Consider the following 23,577-nt stretch of genomic DNA (forward strand, 5'->3'; position numbering starts at 1 on the left):
TTCCCTGGCCCCGCCCTGTCCTCATGCCCCGCCCACCGCGCCCCCCAACAGTCGGATGCCCCTCCCCATTGGCTAGTTGTGTGGAGAGCTGTGATTCAATTGGATGCTTTGGGTGTCAATCAGCCAGCCGGTACCCGCCCCCAGGCGGTTACCATGGAGAGCGGGCGCTGCCAGTCTCAGTGATGTTCCTCTCATCCAGGGAGGTGATTGAGTCGGTGGCGGGGAAGCTGTGAGTGATTCCAGTCAGATTGTTCAATTCCTGTCGGAGTGTCTGTACGGAAAGGATTAAATCTCTGAAAGCTCGGTCTGTTTATTGGCGGAATTCTGACTGGAAAGATTGTATTGGGAGATTGATGGTCCACCAGGAATCTCCTCAGCAGGAGACCATTCTCTGCACAGCAAGATCCCACAGTGTGACCAGCCTGCCCCTCCTCATCATCCTTCCTGCACAGCTGCGGGAAGTTTGCATAGACTTTCTGTCACAAAGATACCATCAATAGATACATTTTTGAACAGTAAAGGAATTAAGGGTTATGGTGAGTGGGCGGGTAAGCGGAGCTGAGTCCATGAAAAGATCAGCCATGATCTTATTGAATGGCGGAGCAGGATCGAGGGGCGAGGTGGCCTACTCCTGCTCTTAGTTCTTATGTTCCAAAGATGTGCGGGTTAGGTTGATTGGCCATTGTAAAATTGCCCCTTAGTGTCCTGGGGTTTGTAGATTAGAGGGATTAACGGGTAAAAATATGTAGGGATATGGGGGTAGGGCCTGGGTGGGATTGTGGTCGGTGCAGACTCGATGGGCCGAATGGCCTCTTCCTGCACTGTGGGGTTTCTATGATTTCTATGTTCTTAAAATGCTGCCTGTATTCACACCCAAACTTCCAGAGATACTTCAGGGGGTGGAATTTTGTCTCCAATTTTAACAGGGAGGTTGGGCCTAACTCTAACCCCAATGCAATTCTGTCTCTTTGTCTCGCTGTTATGAATTTGCACTTCAATCTCCTGACAATTTCACTAACTGCTGCCTGAGCACAAATAAGGGGAAATTAATGTAAACTAGTGGTTAGCACTGCTGCCTCACAGCGTCAGGGACCCGGGTTCAGTTCCTAGCTTGGGTCACTGTCTGTGCGGAGTCTGGACGTTCTCCCCGTGTCTGCTTGGGTATCCTCCGGGTGCCCTGATTTCCTCCCACAGTCTAAGGATGCGCAGGTTAGGTTGATTGGCCATGCTAAATTGCCCCTTAGTACCAAAGATGTGCAGGTCAGGGGGTTGTCATAGAGGTTTACAGCACGGAAACAGGCCCTTCGGCCCAACTTGTCTATGCCGCCCTTTTTTTAAAAACCCCTAAGCTAATCCCAATTGCCCGCATTTGGCCCATATCCCTCTAGACCCATACAGAGCTCTGGACCTGTGTAAGATGATGTTTCGGACATTTGTAAGATGGCACCAGAGCGTGGCGACTTCTTGCAAGCTGTGCCCAGCATACCTTCTAATTCTATCTTTTACTCTCGTTCCATGCTTCTAAAACTTCATTCTGGCTGTAACACTACATTCTGCACTCTCTCGCTTCCTTCTCTATGAACGGTATGTTTTGTCTGTATAGTATGCAAGAAAGAATACTTTTCACTGTATGTTAATACATGTGACAATAATAAATCAAATCAAAATAGACTCGATGGACCGAATGGCCTCCTGTAGGGATTCTATGGATTTGCACTGTAAATTCCTCATTGGAGTATGGAAACTAAAATTTCAGCTCTGCCAATCATGTGTTCGGTACAACCTTGTGCAATTTGTTGCAGTGTTGGAGTTTGAAGCTAAATCTAATTTTATCAATATCAAATTAGGCCAAATTCTTTAGCCAATTGCATTTTACCTTCTGACATGATCGTATCTCGTTGGTCCATGGAATCCGGATGCTTCCTCCCCCTATTGCTGACTCAACTTCCCCATTGCTTAGCAACCCCAGACACTGAGGTCAAAGTTAATCTTCCCACCAATTTTCCTCCACATCACCGGCCAGGTCAGACTAATGCACATTCTCATGTCTGAGAAGGCATTGTCTTATCTGGATAGTGAATAACTCTATTCATAAGCAGCCCTGAGAGCCTTACTGCTAGAAATTCCCATTGGAAAGAACCTGCACATTCTGAGGTTTCATTGTTTCCTAAGAATGTGGTTCTGTCTTTAAGTCCCTGTACCATCAAGCCTTGAGGCAACTTGCTCTTGGCTAAAGTGCACAATCACTTTATAAAAATACAGTTAATACATTTAAAATATTAAATCTGTGTTTAAATCATAAACACTTGTTTTAAATCTCTTACTGCATTCACACGTGTGAAAACTATTCTCTTGTTGGCTCCTAAGTCTGATTTAGAGTCATTTAACTCAATGCTGGTAATTCTGTCAGTGTCCTAAATGCCGAATGGTTTAAAATCTCTGACCTACTCGGATTTTTCCCTTTCTCCCAACACCATTTATTTATCTTCCTTAAGATCAAAGTTCTAACTTAGGCAAACGCGGCTAAGAAGCTGCAGTCAGGAAAGCTATACAATTAGAACCATAGAACCATAGAAAATTACAGCTCAGAAACAGGCCTTTTGGCCCTTCTTGTCTGTGCCGAACCATTTTATGCCTAGTCCCACTGACCTGCACTTGGACCATATCCCTCCACACCCCTCTCATCCATGAACCCGTCCAAGTTTTTCTTTAAATATTAAAAGCATTTACCACTTTATCCGGCAGCTCATTCCACACTCCCACCACTCTCTGCGTGAAGAAGCCCCCCCTAATATTCCCTTTAAACCCTTAAATTACTAATGTTTTGCACCATAAAAATTAATTTCATGCAATAGAAAATATGAGAGACCTCAGTGAAGACAAATAGAAAAAAAACACTTAAATAACCGAAATAAAAGATCAGAATTTTTTTCTGCTGAATTTGCAACTCTCAGTCTGGGTGAACAGAGTTCCTGAGCGAATGTAACTGTAGTAAACATCTAGATCAGGTCTTCCACTAGGGACTGGGCTTTATTGCTGGAGATGTCTTTAAAGATTGGGATTGATAGGTAGCTGTAAAAAATTCTGGATTGCAATATACTTTACTTCTCATAGAATCCCTGCAGTGCAGAAGGAGGCCATTCGGCCCATCGAGTCTGTTCCAATTCTCTGACAGAATATCTTACCCAGGCCCATCACCCTGCTCTATCCTCATAACTCCACACATTTACCATATCTAACCTCCACATCTTGGGAAACTAAGGGGCAATTTACCTGCTCACCTGTGGGACTAAGGGAGGAAACCGGAGCACCCGGAGCAAACCCACACAGACATAGGGAGAACGTGAAAACTCCACACAGACAGTCACCCAAGGCCAGAATTGAACCCGGGTCCCTGGCGCTGAGGCAGCACTGCTAACCAGTGCGTCACCCAAATAAGCTATCTGATTGGGAGCAATGTTGGGAGAGCATGCCCAAGTGTGAGAGATATTCAAATGTGGAGATTGGAAACCCTCATAAGAAAGACAGAGTTTTAGTGAGACTGATTAGCTCATGGTGTGACAAGCATCTGAGTGGGTTGGTGAGAATTCCATAGAATCTGCTTTGGTCACATTGAGGTGTGGTGTGTCTGAATACAGTTCACCAGTTGGTTCATACATACCATATATTTACCCTGAATATTAGAATATGATAGATGTGGTAATTACTTCATCTGTATTTTTCTGTAAAGATATAGCTGGGTGAAGAAATAGCAGATATTTGAATATATGGTGTAATATTGTTCATTTAATATTGAGTAGGATGCTCTGTCAAAGAGTTAGTGCAGACTCATAGAATCATAGAATCTCTGCTGTGCAGAAGGAGGCAATTCGATCCATCGAGCCTGCACCAACAACAATCCCGTGAAGGCTCTATCTCTGTAACCCCACATATTTACCCTGTTAGTCCCCCGTCACTAAGGGGCAATTTAGCATGGCCAATCAACCTAACCCACATATCTTTGGACTATGGGAAGAAACCGGAGCACCCGGAGGAAACCCACACTGACACAGGGCGAACGTGCAAATTCCACACAGTCACCCAAGGCCGGTATTGAACCGGGTCCCTGGCATTGTGAGGCAGCAGTGCTCACCACTGTGCCACCGTGCTGCCACTCAATTGGCCGAATGGCCTCCTCCTGCACCATAGGGATTCTATGGTTCTGTGGTTCTGAGGCGAGAAGCTGCCATAAACTAGAATAGTTAAGAGAAGTGACTTAAGCATAACTATAGGGTTCATGGTGGGAGATATAGGAAGGATATCAGAGGTAGGTTCTTCACGCAGAGAGTGGTTGGGGTGTGGAATGGACTGCCTGCAGTGATAGTGGAGTCAGACACTTTAGGAACATTTAAGCGGTTATTGGATAGGCACATGGAGCACACCAGGATGGTAGGGAGTGGGATAGCTTGATCTTGGTTTCAGATGAAGGTCGGCACAACATCGTGGGCCGAAGGGCCTGTTCTGTGCTGTACTGTTCTATGTTCTATGTTCTATGAAGTTATTTTTAAAATAACATTCAGTCCACTCCCTCTCTGACCTCACTGCCTTTAATCTTCTTCACTGCTCTTACAAAGTTCAAGGAACATCATTACATCTATCATTGTCATTTATATTAATGATTTGGATGAGAATATAGGAAGCATGGTTAATAAGTTTGCAGATGACACTAAGATTGGTGGCATAGTGGACAGTGAAGAAAGTTATCTCCAATGGCAGCGGGATCTTGATCAATTGGGCCAGTGGGCTGACGAATGGCAGATGGAGTTTAATTTAGACAAATGTGAGGTGATGCATTTTGGAAGATTGAACCAGGGCAGGACTTACTCAGTTAATGGTAGGGTGTTGGGGAGAGTTACAGAACAAAGCGATCTGGGGGAAAATGTTCATAGCTCCTTGAAAGTGGAGTCACAGGTAGACAGAGTGGTGAAGTAGGCATTCGGCATGCTTGGTTTCATCGGTCAGAACATTGAATACAGGAGTTGGGATGTCTTGTTGAAGTTGTACAAGACATTGGTAAGGCCACACTTGGAATACTGTGTGCAATTCTGGTCACCCTATTATGGAAGTGATATTATTAAACTAGAAAGAGTGCAGAAAAGATTTACTAGGATGCTACCGGGACTTGATGGATTGAGTTATAAGGAGAGGCTGGATAGACTGGGATTTTTTTCTTTGGAGCATAGGAGGTTGAGGGGTGATCTTATAAAGGTCTATAAAATAATGAGGGGCACAGATCAGCTAGACAGTCAATATCTTTTCCCAACGGTAGGGAAGTCTAAAACTAGAGGGCATAGGTTTAAGGTGAGAGGGGAGAGATACAAAAGTGTCCAGAGGGGCAATTTTTTCCCACAGAGGGTGGTGAGTGTCTGGAACAAGCTGCCAGAGGTAGTAGTAGAGGCAGGTACAATTTTGTCTTTTAACAAGCATTTAGATAGTTACATGGGTACGATGGGTATAGAGGGATATGTGCCAAATGCGGGCAATTGGGATGAGCTTAAGGGTTTTAAAAAAGAAAGAGCGGCATGGACAAGTTGGGCCGAAGGGCCTGTTTCCATGCTGTAAACCTCTATGACTCTCTGACTCTATTTTGATTAGACATTTTACTACCTTCAGTTCAACAATTTCTCATCATTAATATGCTCCCATTTAATCAGATGACATTAGACGGGCCATTATCACTTATGGCCCGTCTAATTCCACCTTTTGTTGTTCTTTTTGTCATGCACCATCATCCCTTTTGTCATTTAATCTCTCCTATCTTCCACTTAATCATAAACCTCCTGTTTCTTTCTCCCCCCTCCCCCTTTCCCCTACTTGCTTACAACCTGTAAAAACTTTTCCCAGTTCTCATTAAAAGTCGTCAACCTGAAACATTGGGCAGAATTTTCCCATCCCGCCCACCATGGGAATCGTAGCGGGCGGAACAGGGCCATGCAAAGGTCCGCTGACCTCTGGTGGGATTTTCCGATTTTGGGGTGAGCGTGGCTGGAAATTGCCGCCCATTAACTCTGTTCCCTTCCTGTAGATGCTGCCAGAGTATTTCAGGTTTATTTCAGGTTTCCAGCATCCAGAGTACTTTGCTCTTATATTTTATGTGTTCCTGTACATAAAAATGTGACTCAGGAAACACAAACTATTTTTCCTTATTACTTAAAAGCAATCTAGTTCAAAATGTTAGATCAACTTCAGCATCGAAATAGTGTGGCCATTTAAAATTTTATTTCATTGTAGTAAATTTACAAAGATTATATATACAGTGCAAGGTGGAGCTTTACTTTAAAGTCTTATTGTGTGTATTATTTTAGGTGTATAGCGAACATTAATAGCAAAATTGCTCTGGTTTCTCTCATTGTTACATTTAGAAAATATTATATTGATGTTCAAAGAAAGGAAGATGGATTTGATCTCTCTGGAATTGATAGATCTCAATCATTGTACCCCGATCTTAAACCAGTAAGTAGAATTCAGTGAAAGTATTTTTGATTCTTCATAAATCAGCCATTAAGGTTTTTTGGCTTAACTGTAAATCAACCATCCAATAGTTTTTCCTATCATAAAACAGGTTATCACCTCTGAGGTTACATCAGAGAATCAGTATACTGTAATTGCAGTGATAATGCCCACATGATTTTAAGATACTTATTCAAAATGACTTCCCAGGTGGACTAAGAGGGATTACTTTAAATTTTGTTGGCAAAAATGAACTAAATGTATTAATATCTAATCAGTTGTATAGTACGAACATGTACAGCAGATGAGCTGATTTATTTTTCACATATCAGTCTTTACAGCATTAAATCAAATCAAATTGACTTCTGTTTGCAAAATATACTATCATTATGAAGTAGAATTTTCAGGAGAAATCTTTGGTCCATTCAGGATACAATGAAAAGGAAAAGAGAGGCTTTTAACAAGTATAAGGGCAGTAAGTCTATGGAGGCATTAGTGGAGTACAGGAATTGCAGGATGGAGCTTAAGAAATCAATTAGGAGAGCAAAGAGGGGATATGAGAACGCTGTGACTGGTAAAAGTAGGGAAAATCCTAAGATATTCTGTAAGTATATCAACGGGAAGAGGATAACCTGGGAAAGAGTAGGGACCAAGGGGGAAATCTGTGGGTGGAGCCAGAGGACATTGGTAGGGTGTTAATTGAATATTTCACATCTGTCTTCACCAATGAGAATGAGGAGGTAGTTATGGAACTCGAGGAGAGAGACTGTGAGGCTCTAGAGAAATTATCATAGGGAGTGACAAGGTATTGACGGGCTTAAAAGTGGGCAAATCTCCAGGTCCAGATGAATTGTGTCCCAGGTTGTTGTGGGAGGCAAGGGAGGAAATTGCATGGGCTCTGACCTAAATATTTTATCCCTCCCTGGCCACCGGGGAGGTGCCAGAGGATTGGAGAACAGCTAATGTGGTCCCACTATTTAAGAAAGGTTGTAGAGACAAGCCAGAGAACTACAGACCAGTGAGTCTGAGTCTGTGATTGGGAAACTACTGGAGAAGATTCTGAAGGAGAGAATCTATTTCCATTTGGAGAGGCAAAGTTTGATCAGTGATAGTCAGCATGATTTTGTCAGAGGGAGGTCATGCCTAACAAATTTGATTGAATTTTTTGAGCATGTGACATTTTTAGAGCTGGGGGAGGTGATGGCCTAGTGGTATTATCGTTAGATTATTAATCCAGAAATTCAGTTCATGTTCTGGGGACCAGGGTTCGAATCCCACCACGGCAGATGGTGGAATTTGAATTCAATAAAAAAAATCTGGAATTAAGAATCTACTGATGACCATGAAACCATTGTTGATTGTCAGAAAAACCCATCTGGTTCACTAATGTCCTTTAGGGAAGGAAATCTGCTGCCCTTACCTGGTCTGGCTTACATGTGACTCCAGAGCCACAACAATGTGGTTGACTCTCAACTGCCCTCTGAACAAGGGCAACTAGGGCTGGACAATAAATGCTGATGTGGAGATGCCAGCGTTGGACTGGGGTAAACACAGTAAGAAGTTTAACAACACCAGGTTAAAGTCCAACAGGTTTATTTGGTAGCAAAAGCCACACAAGCTTTCGGAGCTCCAAGCCCCTTCTTCAGGTGAGTGGGAATTCTGTTCAAACAGGGCATATAAAGACACAGACTCAATTTACATGAATAATGGTTGGAATGCGAATACTTACAACTAATCAAGTCTTTAAGATACAAACAACGTGAGTGGAGAGAGCATCAAGACAGGCGAAAAAGATGTGTATTGTCTCCAGACAAGACAGCCAGTGAAACTCTGCAGGTCCAGGCAGGCTGTGGGGGTTAGAAATAGTGTGACATGAACCCAATATCCCGGTTGAGGCCTCAACCGGGATATTGGGTTCATGTCACACTATTTCTAACCCCCACAGCCTGCCTGGACCTGCAGAGTTTCACTGGCTGTCTTGTCTGGAGACAATACACATCTTTTTAGCCTGTCTTGATGCTCTCTCCACTCACGTTGTTTGTATCTTAAAGACTTGATTAGCTCTAAGTATTTGCATTCCAACCATTATTCATGTAAATTGAGTCTGTGTCTTTATATGCCCTGTTTGTGAACAGAATTCCCACTCACCTGAAGAAGGGGCTTGGAGCTCCGAAAGCTTGTGTGGCTTTTGCTACCAAATAAACCTGTTGGACTTTAACCTGGTGTTGTTAAACTTCCTACAATAAATGCTGGCCAGCCGGTGACGCCCATGTCCCATGAATGAATTTTTAAAAATGTAACCAAGTGTGAGGATGAGGGAAGTGCGGTTGATGTAGTTTACACGGATTTCAACAAGTCCCACATGGGAGACTTATTAAGAAGACTTATTAATGCACATGGGATACAGGGTGATCTGACAAGGTGGATACATAATTGGTTTAGCGGTAGGAGACAGAGGGTGATGACAGACGGCTGCTTTAGTGACTGGAGGCCAGTGACCACTGGCGTACCACAGGGATCCGTGCTGGGCCCCCTATTGTTCATCATTTGTATAAATGACATAGATGACTATGTGGGGGGTAGGATCAGTAAGTTTGCCAATGACACAAAGACTGGCCGGGTGGTTAAGCCTGTCTTGGGTTACAGGAAAATATAGACGAGATGGTCAAATGGGCGGATAAGTGGCAGATGGAATTTAACCCTGAAAGGTGTGAGGTGATGCACTTTGGAAGGAGTAATTTGACGAGGAAGTATACTATGAAAGGTCTGACACTGGGAAGTTCCGAAGAACAAAGGGACCTTGGCGTGTTTGTCCATAGATCTCTGAAGGCAGAAAGGCAGGTTAATAGGGTGGTGAAAAAGGCATATGACACACTCGCCTTTATCAATCCGGGTGTAGATTGCAAACGCAGAGAGGTCATGATGGAGTTGTATAGAACTTTGGTGAGGCCACAGCTGGAGCACTAAGTGCAGTTCTGGTCGCCACATTATAGGAAGGATGTGATTACACTGGAGGGGGTGCAGAGTTTTAGCATTCTGTGATTCTGTGATCTATAACTGTGATTTTAATATTCAACTATACTGAATTTTCATCCAATTACTCACCCCTTCGCTATTCAAAGTAAGTGAATCCACTCATTCAAAACTACCAGCGCTATTCCACGTAGCTGATATTGCACAGCCCGACAGCATCATATACTCGTGTGATATTCTGGTCAGGTGTGGATCAGCAGCAAACCCACTGGCAATTATGGAGCCACTTGAAGGGATTATCAAGTTGCCTGCGTGATTTTCTGGTTGTCGGACAAGCAACATGGGCAGACGGTCAATCTGTTTTTGAAGTTTCCTCATCCAAGGGTAGGATAAAAAGAAGGTGGAGCAAAGGCAGGCTGAAGAGCTGGAAGTTTCTGGGAGTTAGGTGACAGTCTGATTTCGAGCACCATGAGCATTTCCTCTGCATTCTGTGAAGGGTTCAGCAGAGTCTGGAGCTTTCAGGACATTGCTGCCCTCTGACACCGGAGATTTGGGTCCCTCTCCATACACATGCCAGCCCAATTTGCATACGCATCAGGGAGCAGGAGGAAGACAGGCGCAAAGAGAGAGGAGGCCAGGAGGTCGCAGGCATCATCGTTGCGCTGAGGTGCAGGAACAGAGCGCTCAGGGTCAGCAGGGTGTCCCGGCAGAACACACTACTATCTGTAGAATACACCACTACCCAGCTGTGTCCAGGCAGTGATCCAACAACTGGACATGACAGAGATCCAATGTCACAGGAGTCTCCAGCTTTCAAGGGAAATCATCACATCTACCTACCAGATGATTGGTCCGGAGATAGCCTTGAATTGTATGGGTGGACACCTAATGCCTGTGGCGCTTAAGGTAATTGTGGCACTTAACTTCATAGAACCCCTACAGTGCAGAAAAGGCCAATCGGCCCATTCGGGAATCTCCAATAGAGCACCCTACCTGGGCCCAATCTCCCACCCTGATCCTGCTCCCATCAATTATGGCCAATCCACCTAACTTGCACATCTTTGGACTGTGGGAGGAAACCGGACCACCCGGAGGAAACCCATGCAGACACGGGGAGAGCGTGCAGACTCCACACAGGCAGTGACCCAAGCTGGAAATCGAACCCGGGTCCCTGGCACTGTGAGGCAGCAGTGCTAACCACTGTGCCACCATGCTGCCCACACTTCTATGCATCTGGATCAAACCAGAGCTCTGGGTGATCTTTGCAGAGTTTCCCAGTCAGCTGTGCAAAGCTGTGTCACACTGATGACTGACACTCTGTTCAGACGGGTGAGAACATTCCTTCATTTCCGGACCGATCAAGTCAGCCAGGCTGAGCGGGCCAGAGGCATCACTGCAATTTTAGGTTTTCCCCTGGATCCAGGGTGCCATCAAGGTGCCAGCTGGGCACTTGAATCAACAGGAAGGGGTTTCACTCAATGAATGTTCAATGAATAAGGTTTGTGACCTTAAGACCCAGATTGTGCAGTCTGTGCAAGGTATCCTGGCAGCTCCCACAATGCCTACATACTACGCCAGGGAACATCTCCAGATGTTCATAAATCCTGCCTCTCGGGATCTTCTCCATCAACTTACCAACCACTGAGGTTAGACTCACTGGTCTATAATTTCCCGGGCTATCTCTTCTCCCTTTCTTGAATAACGAAACCACATTTGCAATCCTCCAATCCTCCGGAACCTCTCCCGTCTCCATTGATGACGCAAAGATCATCGCCAGAGGCTCAGCAATCTCTTCCCTTGCCTCCCACAGTAACCTGGGGTACATCCCATCCGGTCCCGGCGATTTATCTAACTTGATGCTTTTCAAAAGCTCCAACACATCCTCTTTCCTAATGCTCAATCTTCTCAGTCCACCGCAAGTCTGCACTGCAACTACCAAGATCCTTTTCCACTGTGAATACTGAAGTAAAGTATTCATTGAGTACCTCTGCTATTTCTACCGGTTCCATACAGACTTTCCCACCGTCACATTTGATAGGTCCTACTCCTTCACATCTTATCTTCTTGCTCTTAACATACTTGTAGAATGCCTTGGGGTTTTCCTTTATCCTGTCTGCCAAGGTCTTCTCATGACTCCTTCTTGCTCTTCTAATTTCCCTCTTAAGTTCCTTCCTACTAGTCGTATACTCTTCTAGATTTCTAACATTACCTAGCTCCCTGAACCTTTTTGTGGGCTTTTCTTTTCTTCTTGACTAAATTTGTTACAGCTTTCGTGCACCATGGTTCCTGTAACCTACCATAACTCCCCTGTCTCATTGGAACGTTGCTGTGCAGAGCTCCAGACAAATTTTCCTTGAAAATTTGCCACATTTCTTCTGTATATTTCCCTGAGAAAACCTCCTTCCAATTTATGCCTCTAATTTCCTGCCTAATAGCCTCATAATTGTCCTTCCTCCAAATAAACACTTTCCTAGCTTGACTGATCCTATCTCTCTCCAATGCTAATGTAAAGGAGACAGAGTTATGATCACTATCCCCAAAATGTTCTCCCACCTGCCCAGGTTCATTCCATAATACCAAATCAAGTACAGCCTCTCCTCTTGTAGGCTTATCCACATACTGTGTCAAGAAGCCCTCCTGAACACACCTAACAAACTCCTCCCCATCTAACCCCTTACCCTAGGGATATTCCAATCGATATTTGGGAAATTAAAATCTCCCATCACGACCACTCTGTTATCATCACAACTCTCCAGGATCTGCTTCCCAATCTGCTCCTCCACATCCCTGCTACTATTGGGCGGCCTATAGAAAACACCCAGTAAAGTTATTGACCCCTTCCTGTTGCGAACCTCCACCCACAGAGATTCCGTAGATAATCCCTCTGTGGCGTCCATCTTTTCTACAGCCGTGACACTATCCCTGATCAACAGTGCCACTCCCCCACCTCTTTTGCCTCCTTCCCTGAACCTCCTGAAACATCTGAAACCCGGCACTTGAAGTATCCAGTCCTGTCCCTGAGATAACCAAGTCTCTGTAATGGCCACCACATCACACTTCCAAGTAGTGATCCACCCTCTAAGCTCATCCATTTTGTTCCCTACACTCCTTGCGTTAAAATAAACACATCTCAACCCTTCGGTCTGAGCACTCCCCTTCTCCGTCACCTGCGTATCCTCCCTCTCACACTGTCTACAAGCCCCTTTTTATTTTTAAGCTAACCTCCTCTCTCCCAGTCACCTCATTTTGATTTCCACCCCCCAACCATTCTAGTTTAAACACTCCCCAGTAGCGTTAGCAAACCTTCCCGCCAGGATATTGGTCCCCCTGGGATTTAAGTGAAACCTGTCCTTTTTGTACAGGTCGCACCTGCCCCTAAAGAGGTCCCAATGATCCAGGAACCTGAGTCCCTGACCCCTGCTCCAATTCCTCAGCCACGCATTTATCCTCCACCTTATTCCATTCCTTCCTTCACTGTCTCGTGGCACAACAGTCGTCACTCTCTCACTGTACGCTCGGTGCTGAAGATCATCGCAACACTCATGCTTCACAAGGACTGCCCCATGACAGAGACCATGGCACGCAGAGTCTCAGCGATCTTTGTCAGATCTCTCCACACATCCTGCTGGACACCTTATTGATGACTCCAGAGAATCATCATCTTCCTCAGACTCAGCATGGTCCTGGTCTCCAGCACTCCTCCAGCTCCTGGCACTTTGGCACCTCCTGCCTGCACCACCTGCCCTCACGAGCCTAATGTGCCCTCACTGCTGTGCACTACCAACTCTGACAATGTGCTAATGGTCACCGAAGTGGCAGTATCTTTGGTGGTGCTTAGTGCTGACAGAGGCTGTGCCACAGGTGCATCTTGTAAAGTCTCTGTTTCTGGTGTCAGTGGAGGGTCATCGGCCTGCTGGCTGGCTCCGCTGGATAGCTTATCTGAAAGAAGAAAACAATCAGTCAGAACTATTCGTTATATCATCCAGAGTCAATTTCCACAGCATGCTGCCCAGTGTGATTGGCCTCAGTTCCATTACAGCGTGGCTCAGTGACTGGGACATAAAGTCGTTCTGAGGGATGAGATGCCCATACATTCTTTTTATTCTCAGCCTATCACACTTCAGCCCACTGTTCCTGCTAATTAATTTATAAAATCCTTTGTGTTATTTTCAGGTTACTTTTTCCACTTCATTACTTTCATTGTATCCCTTTGTTGCTTTTAATATCTCCCGGTCTGCTAGAATAACACACTTTCATATTTGTATAAGCCTTTCCTTTTTATCTTGATACTGTCACTAACTCACTTGTTGATCACGGTTGCTTAACTACCCAAGTGGAGCCTCTGTCTTGTTGCAGTATGCGCAGATTTTGCATGGTAACAAATATTTGTCTGAATACTTCCTCGTGTTTCTCTATAGGTTTATTAATTAACTGTTCAGCCCAATTTTTACTGTGGTCAATTTATTTCTCATCCCATCAATGTTTACCTTATTTAAATTGAAAACCTGTTTGTGAATCTCCTCCCTCAACCTTAACATCAAATTCAATCATGATGTGGCCAATATTTATCAGACACTCACTCACCATCAGATTGTTAATTAATTCTGGCTCAATACTTATGACTGAATTCAGCGTGGCCTGTTTTCTTGTTCATTCTAAAACATATCCTTCCAGAAAATTAAAACTTCCCAATAGGACCCTTTTGTTTTTGCTACATGTTTTCTTGGTTTTCATGTTTATATATAGAACATAGAACATTACAGCACAGAACAGGCCCTTCGGCCCACGATGTTGTGCCGACCTTCATCTGAAACCAAGATCAAGCTATCCCACTCCCTACCATCCTGGTGTGCTCCATGTGCCTATCCAATAACCGCTTAAATGTTCCTAAAGTGTCTGACTCCACTATCACTGCAGGCAGTCCATTCCACACCCCAACCACTCTCTGCGTGAAGAACCTACCTCTGATATCCTTCCTATATCTCCCACCATGAACCCTATAGTTATGCCCCCTTGTAATAGCTCCATCCACCCGAGGAAATAGTCTTTGAACGTTCACTCGATCTATCCCCTTCATCATTTTATAAACCTCTATTAAGTCTCCCCTCAATCTCCTCCGCTCCAGAGAGAACAGCCCCAGCTCCCTCAACCTTTCCTCATAAGACCGACACTCCAAACCAGGCAGCATCCTGGTAAATCTCCTCTGCACTCCCTCCAGCGCTTCCACAGGTCTCCCATTCCATCACTTCTATCAGTAAGCCTGTGGAGAATGGCAGTTGGTACAACTTAATACCAGATTTTTACACCATCTGTTATTCTTTACATCTACCCATGCTGCTCTAAGTGTTGAAGGAAGATTAAGCAGGAATTAGCAAACTATAAATGCCCAAGACAGCCAAAAGGCAGCAAAACGGTTGGTGAGTAGCAGAAGTTTGGATGAGGGGCATCTCAGATTGGAATCCATATTATGGCTGAGTCAGCTGGGAGATAGCTGGAATAGGTGCAACATTCACACCTACTATTGAGAGGCCTATACTTCAAGGTAAAATAAACTGCCCATGGACAACCAAAGGCACTACTAGCCTGGAGTTACCCCAGTTGTTGATAAGTATCGCAGAAGTGCGATAAAATTGTGGTGAGGAAAATAATTGCGATGTCGTGAAGTCAGTTCCGGCACAAGACTTTTAATATATCAGTAATAGATCCCTCTCACTTATCTTTGTGTTTCTGTTTCTCATACCCTCACATCTCTTTAATTCCTCTCCCTCTACCTCTTTTTTGTCTCTTTTTGGTAAATGGGGGTGAGTGGAATGGTGTGTAAAGTGGGAAAAGGAGATACTAACAGCTGCAGGCATCATTTTTGATGGTATGCAGAAGAAAAGTAGCACTCAATGACTCCTTACCTATTCCCCTACGATTAATCTGCCCTTTGCCCCCACCATATGCTCTTCCCAAGACCGGTGAATTAGTCAGAGGCTAATCTCATCCTCATCTTGTTTTCTTCCTCCTTTTATCTTTCTGTCCTCTCTATCTAATGTTGTCCCATTGTTTAAGAAGGGGAACAGAGACTTCCCCGGGAATTATAGACTGGTGAGTCTCACTTCTGTTGTCGGCAAGATGTTGGAAAAAATTATAAGGGATAGGATTTATAGTTATTTGGAGAGTAATGAATTGATAGGTGATAGTCTATCTAATGTTGTCCCATTGTTTAAGAAGGGGAACAGAGACTTCCCCGGGAATTATAGACCGGTGAGTCTCACTTCTGTTGTCGGCAAGATGTTGGAAAAAATTATAAGGGATAGGATTTATAGTTATTTGGAGAGTAATGAATTGATAGGTGATAGTCAGCATGGTTTTGTGGCAGGTAGGTCGTGCCTTACTAACCTTATTGAGTTTTTTGAGAAAGTGACCAAGGAGGTGGATGGGGGCAAGGCAGTGGACGTGGTATATATGGATTTTAGTAAGGCGTTTGATAAGGTTCACCATGGTAGGCTTCTGCAAAAAATGCAGATGTATGGGATTGGGGGTGATCTAGGAAATTGGATCAGGAATTGGCTAGCGGATAGGAAACAGAGGGTGGTGGTTGATAGTAAATATTCATCATGGAGTGCGGTTACAAGTGGTGTACCTCAGGGATCTGTTTTGGGGCCACTGCTGTTTGTAATATTTATTAATGATCTGGATGAGGGTATAGTTGGGTGGATTAGCAAATTTGCTGATGACACCAAAGTCGGTGGTGTGGTAGACAGTGAGGAAGGGTGTCGTAGTTTGCAGGAAGACTTAGACAGGTTGCAAAGTTGGGCCGAGAGGTGGCGGATGGAGTTTAATGCGGAGAAGTGTGAGGTAATTCACTTTGGTAGGAATAACAGATGTGTTGAGTATAGGGCTAACGGGAGGACTTTGAATAGTGTGGAGGAGCAGAGGGATCTAGGTGTACGTGTGCATAGATCCCTGAAAGTTGGCAATCAAGTAGATAAGGTTGTTAAGAAGGCATATGGTGTCTTGGCGTTTATTGGTAGGGGGATTGAATTTAGGAGTCGTAGCGTTATGTTGCAACTGTACACAACTCTGGTGCGGCCGCACTTGGAGTACTGTGTGCAGTTCTGGTCCCCACATTACAGGAAGGATGTGGAGGCTTTGGAGAGGGTGCAGAGGAGGTTTACCAGGATGTTGCCTGGTATGGAGGGGAGATCCTATGAGGAGAGGCTGAGGGATTTGGGATTGTTTTCGCTGGAAAGGCGGCGGCTAAGAGGGGATCTTATTGAAACATATAAGATGATTAGAGGTTTAGATAGGGTGGATAGTGATAGCCTTTTTCCTCTGATGGAGAAATCCAGCACGAGGGGGCATGGCTTTAAATTGAGGGGGGGTAGTTATAGAACCGATGTCAGGGGTAGGTTCTTTACCCAGAGGGTGGTGAGGGATTGGAATGCCCTGCCAGCATCAGTAGTAAATGCGCCTAGTTTGGGGGCGTTTAAGAGATCCGTAGATAGGTTCATGGACGAAAAGAAATTGGTTTAGGTTGGAGGGTCACAGTTTTTTTTTTAACTGGTCGGTGCAACATCGTGGGCCGAAGGGCCTGTTCTGCGCTGTAATGTTCTATGTTCTATGTTCTCTATGTTCTATCTATTTCCTTTCCAGAAATTTTGTTTGCTATTCATTCCATTTTTATTTAATAAACCAAATTAGAATGAGGAAAGATCCTTTGTCTCTTTCTCTCTCTCTCAGTCAAATGTTGGCGATTAGAAATTGTGTCACAGGTGTTGACATGTAGATTTACAAAATGTCAACAAAAAGACAATATAGACTATTGTCTTCAAAAGTCAGTATTTTCTTTCAAATTCAACTTACTTTAGCAGAAATAACTGTCTATATTTGTTTATACATTTCCTGAAATATATAGAACAAAAGTTACAACAGGAAAATAATTGTTAAAAGTGGCTTTTCTTAAAATAATTTTGAAAAACTGACAATGCAAATAAACAAAAACAGAAAATGCTGGAAAATTTCAGTGGGTTACTGGGGACGAGGTTACCAGGAAAGTGGATGAAGGGAAGGCGGTGGATGTTGTCTACCTGGATTTCAGCAAGGCCTTTGACAAGGTCCCTCATGGGAGGTTAGTTAGGAAGGTTCAGTCGCTAGGTATACATGGGGAGGTAGTAAATTGGATTAGACACTGGCTCAATGGAAGAATGATGTGGAGATGCTCTTGGTGTGCATGTAGATGGTGTAATGGAAGAAGCCAGAGAGTGGTTGTGGAGGATTGCTTCTCTGAGTGGAGGCCTGTGACTGGTGGTGTGCCGCAGGGATCGGTGTTGGGTCCATTGTTGTTTGTCATCTATATCAATGATCTGGATGATAATGTGGTAAATTGGATCAGCAAGTTTGCTGATGATACAAAGATTGGAGGTGTAGTGGACAGTGAGGAAGGTTTTCAAAGCTTGCAGAGGGATTTGGACCAACTAGAAAAATGGGCTGAAAAATGGCAAATGGAATTTAACGCAGACAAGTGTGAGATATTGCACTTTGGAAGGACAAACCAAAGAAGAACGTACAGGGTAAATGGTAGGACTCTGAAGAGTGCAGTTGAACAGAGGGATCTGGGAATACAGGTACAGAATTCCCTAAAAGTGACGTCACAGGTGGATAGGGTCGTAAAGAGTGCCTCTGGTACATTGGCCTTTATAAATCGGAGTATCGAGTATAAAAGTTGGAGTGTTATGGTAAGGTTATATAAGGCATTGGTGAGACCGAATTTGGAGTATTGTGTACAGTTTTGGTCACCTAGTTACAGGAAGGATGTAAATAAGATTGAAAGAGTGCAGAGAAGGTTCACAAGGATGTTGCCGGGACTTGAGAAGCTGAGTTACAGAGAGAGATTGAATAGGTTGGGACTTTATTCCCTGGAGCGTAGAAGATTGAGGGGAGATTTGATAGAGGTGTATAAGATTTTGATGGGTATAGAGTGAATGCGAGCAGGCTTTTTCCGCTGAGGCTAGGGGAGAAAAAAACCAGAGGGCATGGGTTAAGGGTGAAAGGAGAAAAGTTTAAAGGGAATATTAGGGGGGGCTTCTTCACGCAGAGAGTGGTGGGAGTGTGGAATGAGCTGCCGGATAAAGTGGTAAATGCGGGGTCACTTTTAACATTTAAGAAAAACTTGGACGGGTTCATGGATAGGAGGGGTGTGGAGGGATATGGTCCAAGTGCAGGTCAGTGGGACTAGGCATAAAATGGTTCGGCACAGACAAGAAGGGCCAAAAGGCCTGTTTCTGAGCTGTAATTTTCTATGGTTCTATGGTTTTCTATGGGTCTGACAGCCTCTGTGGGGAGAGAATAGAGCCAACGCTTCGAGTCTGGATGACCTTTCATCAAAGCCCTTCATCTTGGCTCCGATGAAGGGTCATCCCGACGCAAAACGCTGGCTCTATTCTCTCTCCACAGAGGCTGTCAGACCCACTGAGATTTTCCAGCATTTTCTGTTTTTGTTTCAGATTCCAGCATCCGCAGTATTTTGCTGTTATCAGAATGTAAATAAAAATAGACTGTGAATATAGGTGACTGAACACACTGGGAAAACATCCTGGGAAATTAGATACACTGAACGTTCTTTGACCACACAACCCAAATTTAATTAACAGCATCACCAATTTGGCCAAAGTATCAAATCCAAACTCAGGCTTTTAGGAGATGATAAGAGCATCAATTATAAACTTCTAATGAAGGCATTTAAATACACAAAACACAATTCAGTGGATATATGTAATTATATATTATGATGAAATATGTGCTGTTTAAATGTGTAATTTAATTTAAACCCTTGCTTTGGACATTTAAAAATTTAGATACTTAAGATGCAAATGATTGGTTTGATCAATGCTACCCTTTGGTCTTTGTAATATGTTTGTAAAAGATTAGATGTGGGGGAAAAGGCAATTTACAAATAGGTATACTAATAGAACCATAAGATATCTGCAGTATTTAGCAGCATAGATAAACACGACCGGATATATTTGGATCATAAGAATGAGTGATTTGCACAATTAAATAACTTGCTGTTAACATTATGAAGAATTGTTTCAATTCTGTAGTTCAAAATAATTCCACTTATAGAAAACAGATCATTAACTTTATCTTTCTAAATTTATGTCTTCTGAACTGTAATCATTGCTTTCTCAACAAGCCTGTACTTGCAATTTACAACTTTTGTTCATGGGTTGTTTGCTTCTCAATTTTAAACTCCACACAGCAAATATATCAACACAATTTATTGCTCCTTATAATTGCATCTGTGTCTCCCACTGTGAGAGAGTGAACAGATTTATTCCTAATGTTAATGTACATGCACACTGTCTGATATAAGATATATCTGCTCCAGATTATGTTATTTTAATAGCCATGGAATAACATTAGAAGGAGCAAAGTAATAAGAAAGTAGTTATATTTATTATGTAATTTATTTATAAATTTATACTTTAAAATTTAACATTATACAATTCAGTAAACCTACAAGCAGCCTCACTGAAGCTGTATAATTCCCTTTCCTGGTGGTGTTGACTTTACACAATGAGAAAGGCATACAGAGGTCAATCAGTCTTGTTGGCGATGATACAGAATCTCCAATAGACGTTGTGTTGATAAGGCCAGGTATTCATACCCAAGCAGAGGGTTATTTCTCTGTGAGGCTGCTTTTAGGATGCTAAACAACAGACTGAGATTTTACACTCCAGCAAATGCTATTGGTTGCAAGCTAGAAGTCCATGTCTCGTAATTCCAATCCTTCTACATTGTCTTTGACAGGCAGCGTGGCTCCCTGAGATTAAATGTCCCAATTGAAAGGAAGGTTTTGGGACCCTTTGTCCCAGCAGATGAGTAGACCCCAATTGGCCAGCCTTGGCTAGGAAATGCAGATGGCCTTTGTATTGTTCTCTTTGAATATAGTTTCGGCAGCCCAAAGGGGATCATTGATGTCTTCAGAAATAATGAGATGCAAGTTTCTTTGATATTGTCTGGTAGCTTCTTCTGTTGGAAGGTCACAAACAGACATTATTAATGGTCTTTGTCCAGGTTTTAAAATTTTAGAAGTAGCCATGAGGATATCTATCTATTTTATAAAAATGTGCAGGATGAGGTCTTAGTCCCTTATAACAGTCATTATATTACATCCTCTCATCAATAATTCAGCCTGCCGACTGCCATGAAGAAAAACCTCACTGGACTCTGGAAGCCATGTGATACAATAATTATTTTATCTATCCTTGCGTGCTTTACATACAAGGCAAAGTAGGCAACATTGCTATGTTCCTTCCATGATTTGAGTGTGTGCAAATCAACTAATCCTTTGAGTTCATCCTATCTCAAGTTTATTGTGGGGATTCTAATACAAAATTAGATCACACCATAACTGAGGGGTTGGAAAATTATAATCTATGTTGGCAGAGTTTACCATGGCTTCTGTGGTAGGATTATTCTGAGACACAGTTCAACATCACTTCAGAGACAGAAGAAGAGAAAGACATTGCCTGTGCTAGCACCACAAAAAGGAATCATGGGACCCTGAGGGATAAGAGACTTACATGTGGTCCTCACTGTTCTTGTTAAGGATTTGTGAAAACTTGCTTAATAAATTCTACTTGATTCATAAGTACTAGCTAATTGTACCTTGTTCGATCAGGGACAACTGAAGACAATGGTGTTAGACATTAAGAAATTGGAACAGTGTCACAAGTACGTTTACATTAACACTGCAAGACGTTATTGTGAAAATCCCCTAGTCACCACACTCCAGGGCCTGTTTGGGTACATTTAGGGAGAATGTACACAACCAGCACGTCTTTCGGACTGTGGGAGGAAACCGGAGCACCCGGAGGAAACCCACACAGACACGGGGAGAATGTGCAGACTCCGCGCAGACGGTGACCCAAGCTGGGAATCACACCTGGATTCTTGGCGCTGTGAGACATCAGTGCTAACCACTGTGCCACCGAGCCGCCCTCTGGGATGTAATGAAGAGGCCACAGGACATTGGAGAGGAAGGGTGAACAATCAGTGATTGTGGTACACACAGGTAAAAACGACGTAGGTAAACAAAGGGATGAAGATCTGCAAGCTGAGTATAGAACGTTGGGAGATAAATTAAAATGCAGGAAGTGAAATGTAATAATCTCAGGATTACTTCCAGTGCCACGGACTAACGAGAACAGGACTAACTTGTGTGAAGATGCAGAGGATATGGGAAGAGTTTTAAATGAATTTTTGGCTCCGCATTCACCAAAGAAAGGGATGAAATCCTTTCAGAAGGATTATTTGATTTATTATTGAGACATGTATTAGCATACAGTGAAAAGTGTTGTTTCTTGCGCGCCATACAGACAAAGCATATCATTCATAGAGGATGCAGAATGTAGTGTTACAGTCATAGCTAGAGTATAGAGAAAGATCAACTTAATGCAAGGTAGGTTCAGTCAAAGGTCTGATGGAACAGGGAAGAAGTTGTTCTTGAGTCAATTGGTAAGTGTCCTCAGAATTTTGTTATCATTTTCCCGATGGAAGAAGGTGGAAGAGAGAATGTCCGGGGTGCGTGAGGTCCTTGATTTTGCTGGCTGCTTTTCTGAGGCAGCATGAAGTGTAGACCGTGTCAATAGATGGGAGGCTGGTTTGAGAGATGGACTGGGCTACGTTCATGACCCTTTGTAGCTTATTGCAGTCTTGGACAAAGCAGGAGCCATACCAAGCTGTGATGCAACAAGAAAGAATGCTTTCTCTGGTGCATCTGTAAAGGTTGGTGAGAGTCATAGCGGACATGCCAAATTTCCTTAGTCTTCAGAGAAAGTAGAGGCGTTGGTGGGCTTTCTTAACTATAGTGTCGGCATAGAGGGACCAGGACAGGTTGGTGGTGATTTAGACATCTAAAAACTTGAAGCTCTTGACCATTAGTACTTTGACCCCATTGATATAGACAGGAGCATGTTCTCCACTACGTTTCCTGAAGTTGATGACTATATCCTTCATTTTGTTTACATTGAGGGAGAGACTATTGTCATCGCACCAGTTCACCAGATTCTCTATTGCTTTCCTGTACTCTGTCTCGTCATTGTTTGAGATCCGACCCACTACTGTGGTGTCATCCAGTAAACTTGAAAATGAAGTTGGAGGGCAATTTGGCCACATAGTCACAGGCATATAAGGAGTATAGTCGGGGGCTGAGAACACAGCCTTGTGGGGCACCGATGTTGAGGATGATCGTGGAGGAGGTGTTGTTGCCTATCCTTAGTGATTGTGGTCTGTGGGTTAGGAAGTTCAGGATCCAGTTGCAGAGGGAGGAGCCGAGGCCCAAGCCACAGAGTTTGGAGATGAAATGATTAGTGGGGACATAAGGAAAAACATTTTATGCAGAGAGCGGTGGACATTCGCTGCCTGAGTTGGTGGTGGAGGCACAGACCCTAAACTCTTTTGAAAAACACCTGGATCTGAATCTTAAGTGCTGTAAGCTACAGGGCTATGGGCTGGGTGCAGGAAGGTGGGATTAGAAAGTGCAGCTGGGTGTCTTTGGGTCAGCATGGATAAGATGGGCCGAATGGCCCCTTCTGTGCTGTGTCGTTTCTATGGTTCTATCCGTCCTTAGATATGGAAACCAGAACTGCACACAGTATTCCAGGTGTGGTCTCACAAATGTCCTATGAAATTGTTCTTGTACTCCAGTCCCCTTGCAGTAAAACCAACTTGCTGTTTGTCTTTGTTGCTATACCTACCTAACCTTCTCTCTTTGTTCTCTGAGTATATTCAAGTCTCTCTGAGCAGCAACATTTCAAAGTTCCACGCCTTTGAAAGTAAATGTTTTGCTGTTCTAATTACCAAATTGAATAGCCTCACCTTTTTCCTGTTTCTATGTCATTTGAAAACAGTAAGAGTTTTAACAACACCAGGTTAAAGTCCAACAGGTTCATTTGGTAGCAAATGCCATTAGCTTTCGGAGCCCTGCTCCTTCGTCAGATGGAGTGGAAATCTGCTCCCAAACAAGGCACACAGACACAAAATCAAGTTACAGAATACTGATTAGAATGCGAATCTTTACAGCTAATCAAGCTGATCAAGTTGATTAGTTGTAAAGATTCGCAT

General features: G+C 43.6%; 1 protein-coding gene across 1 annotated transcript in view; it reads left to right on the top strand.

Annotated features, from left to right (window-relative positions):
• Positions 1-167: 167 nt before the first annotated feature.
• The window catches only part of LOC144510899 (uncharacterized), a 48,144-nt gene continuing 24,734 nt past the window's right edge, over positions 168-23,577 (top strand). The window contains exons 1-2 of the mRNA XM_078240958.1: positions 168-229; positions 6,402-6,492. Coding sequence (XP_078097084.1) covers positions 183-229; positions 6,402-6,492 — 138 coding nt within the window. The 5' untranslated portion in view covers positions 168-182. The remainder of the gene's footprint in view (positions 230-6,401; positions 6,493-23,577) is intronic.

The sequence above is a fragment of the Mustelus asterias genome, chromosome 23, assembly GCF_964213995.1.
Source record: "Mustelus asterias chromosome 23, sMusAst1.hap1.1, whole genome shotgun sequence".
Classification (NCBI taxonomy): Eukaryota; Metazoa; Chordata; class Chondrichthyes; order Carcharhiniformes; family Triakidae; genus Mustelus; species Mustelus asterias.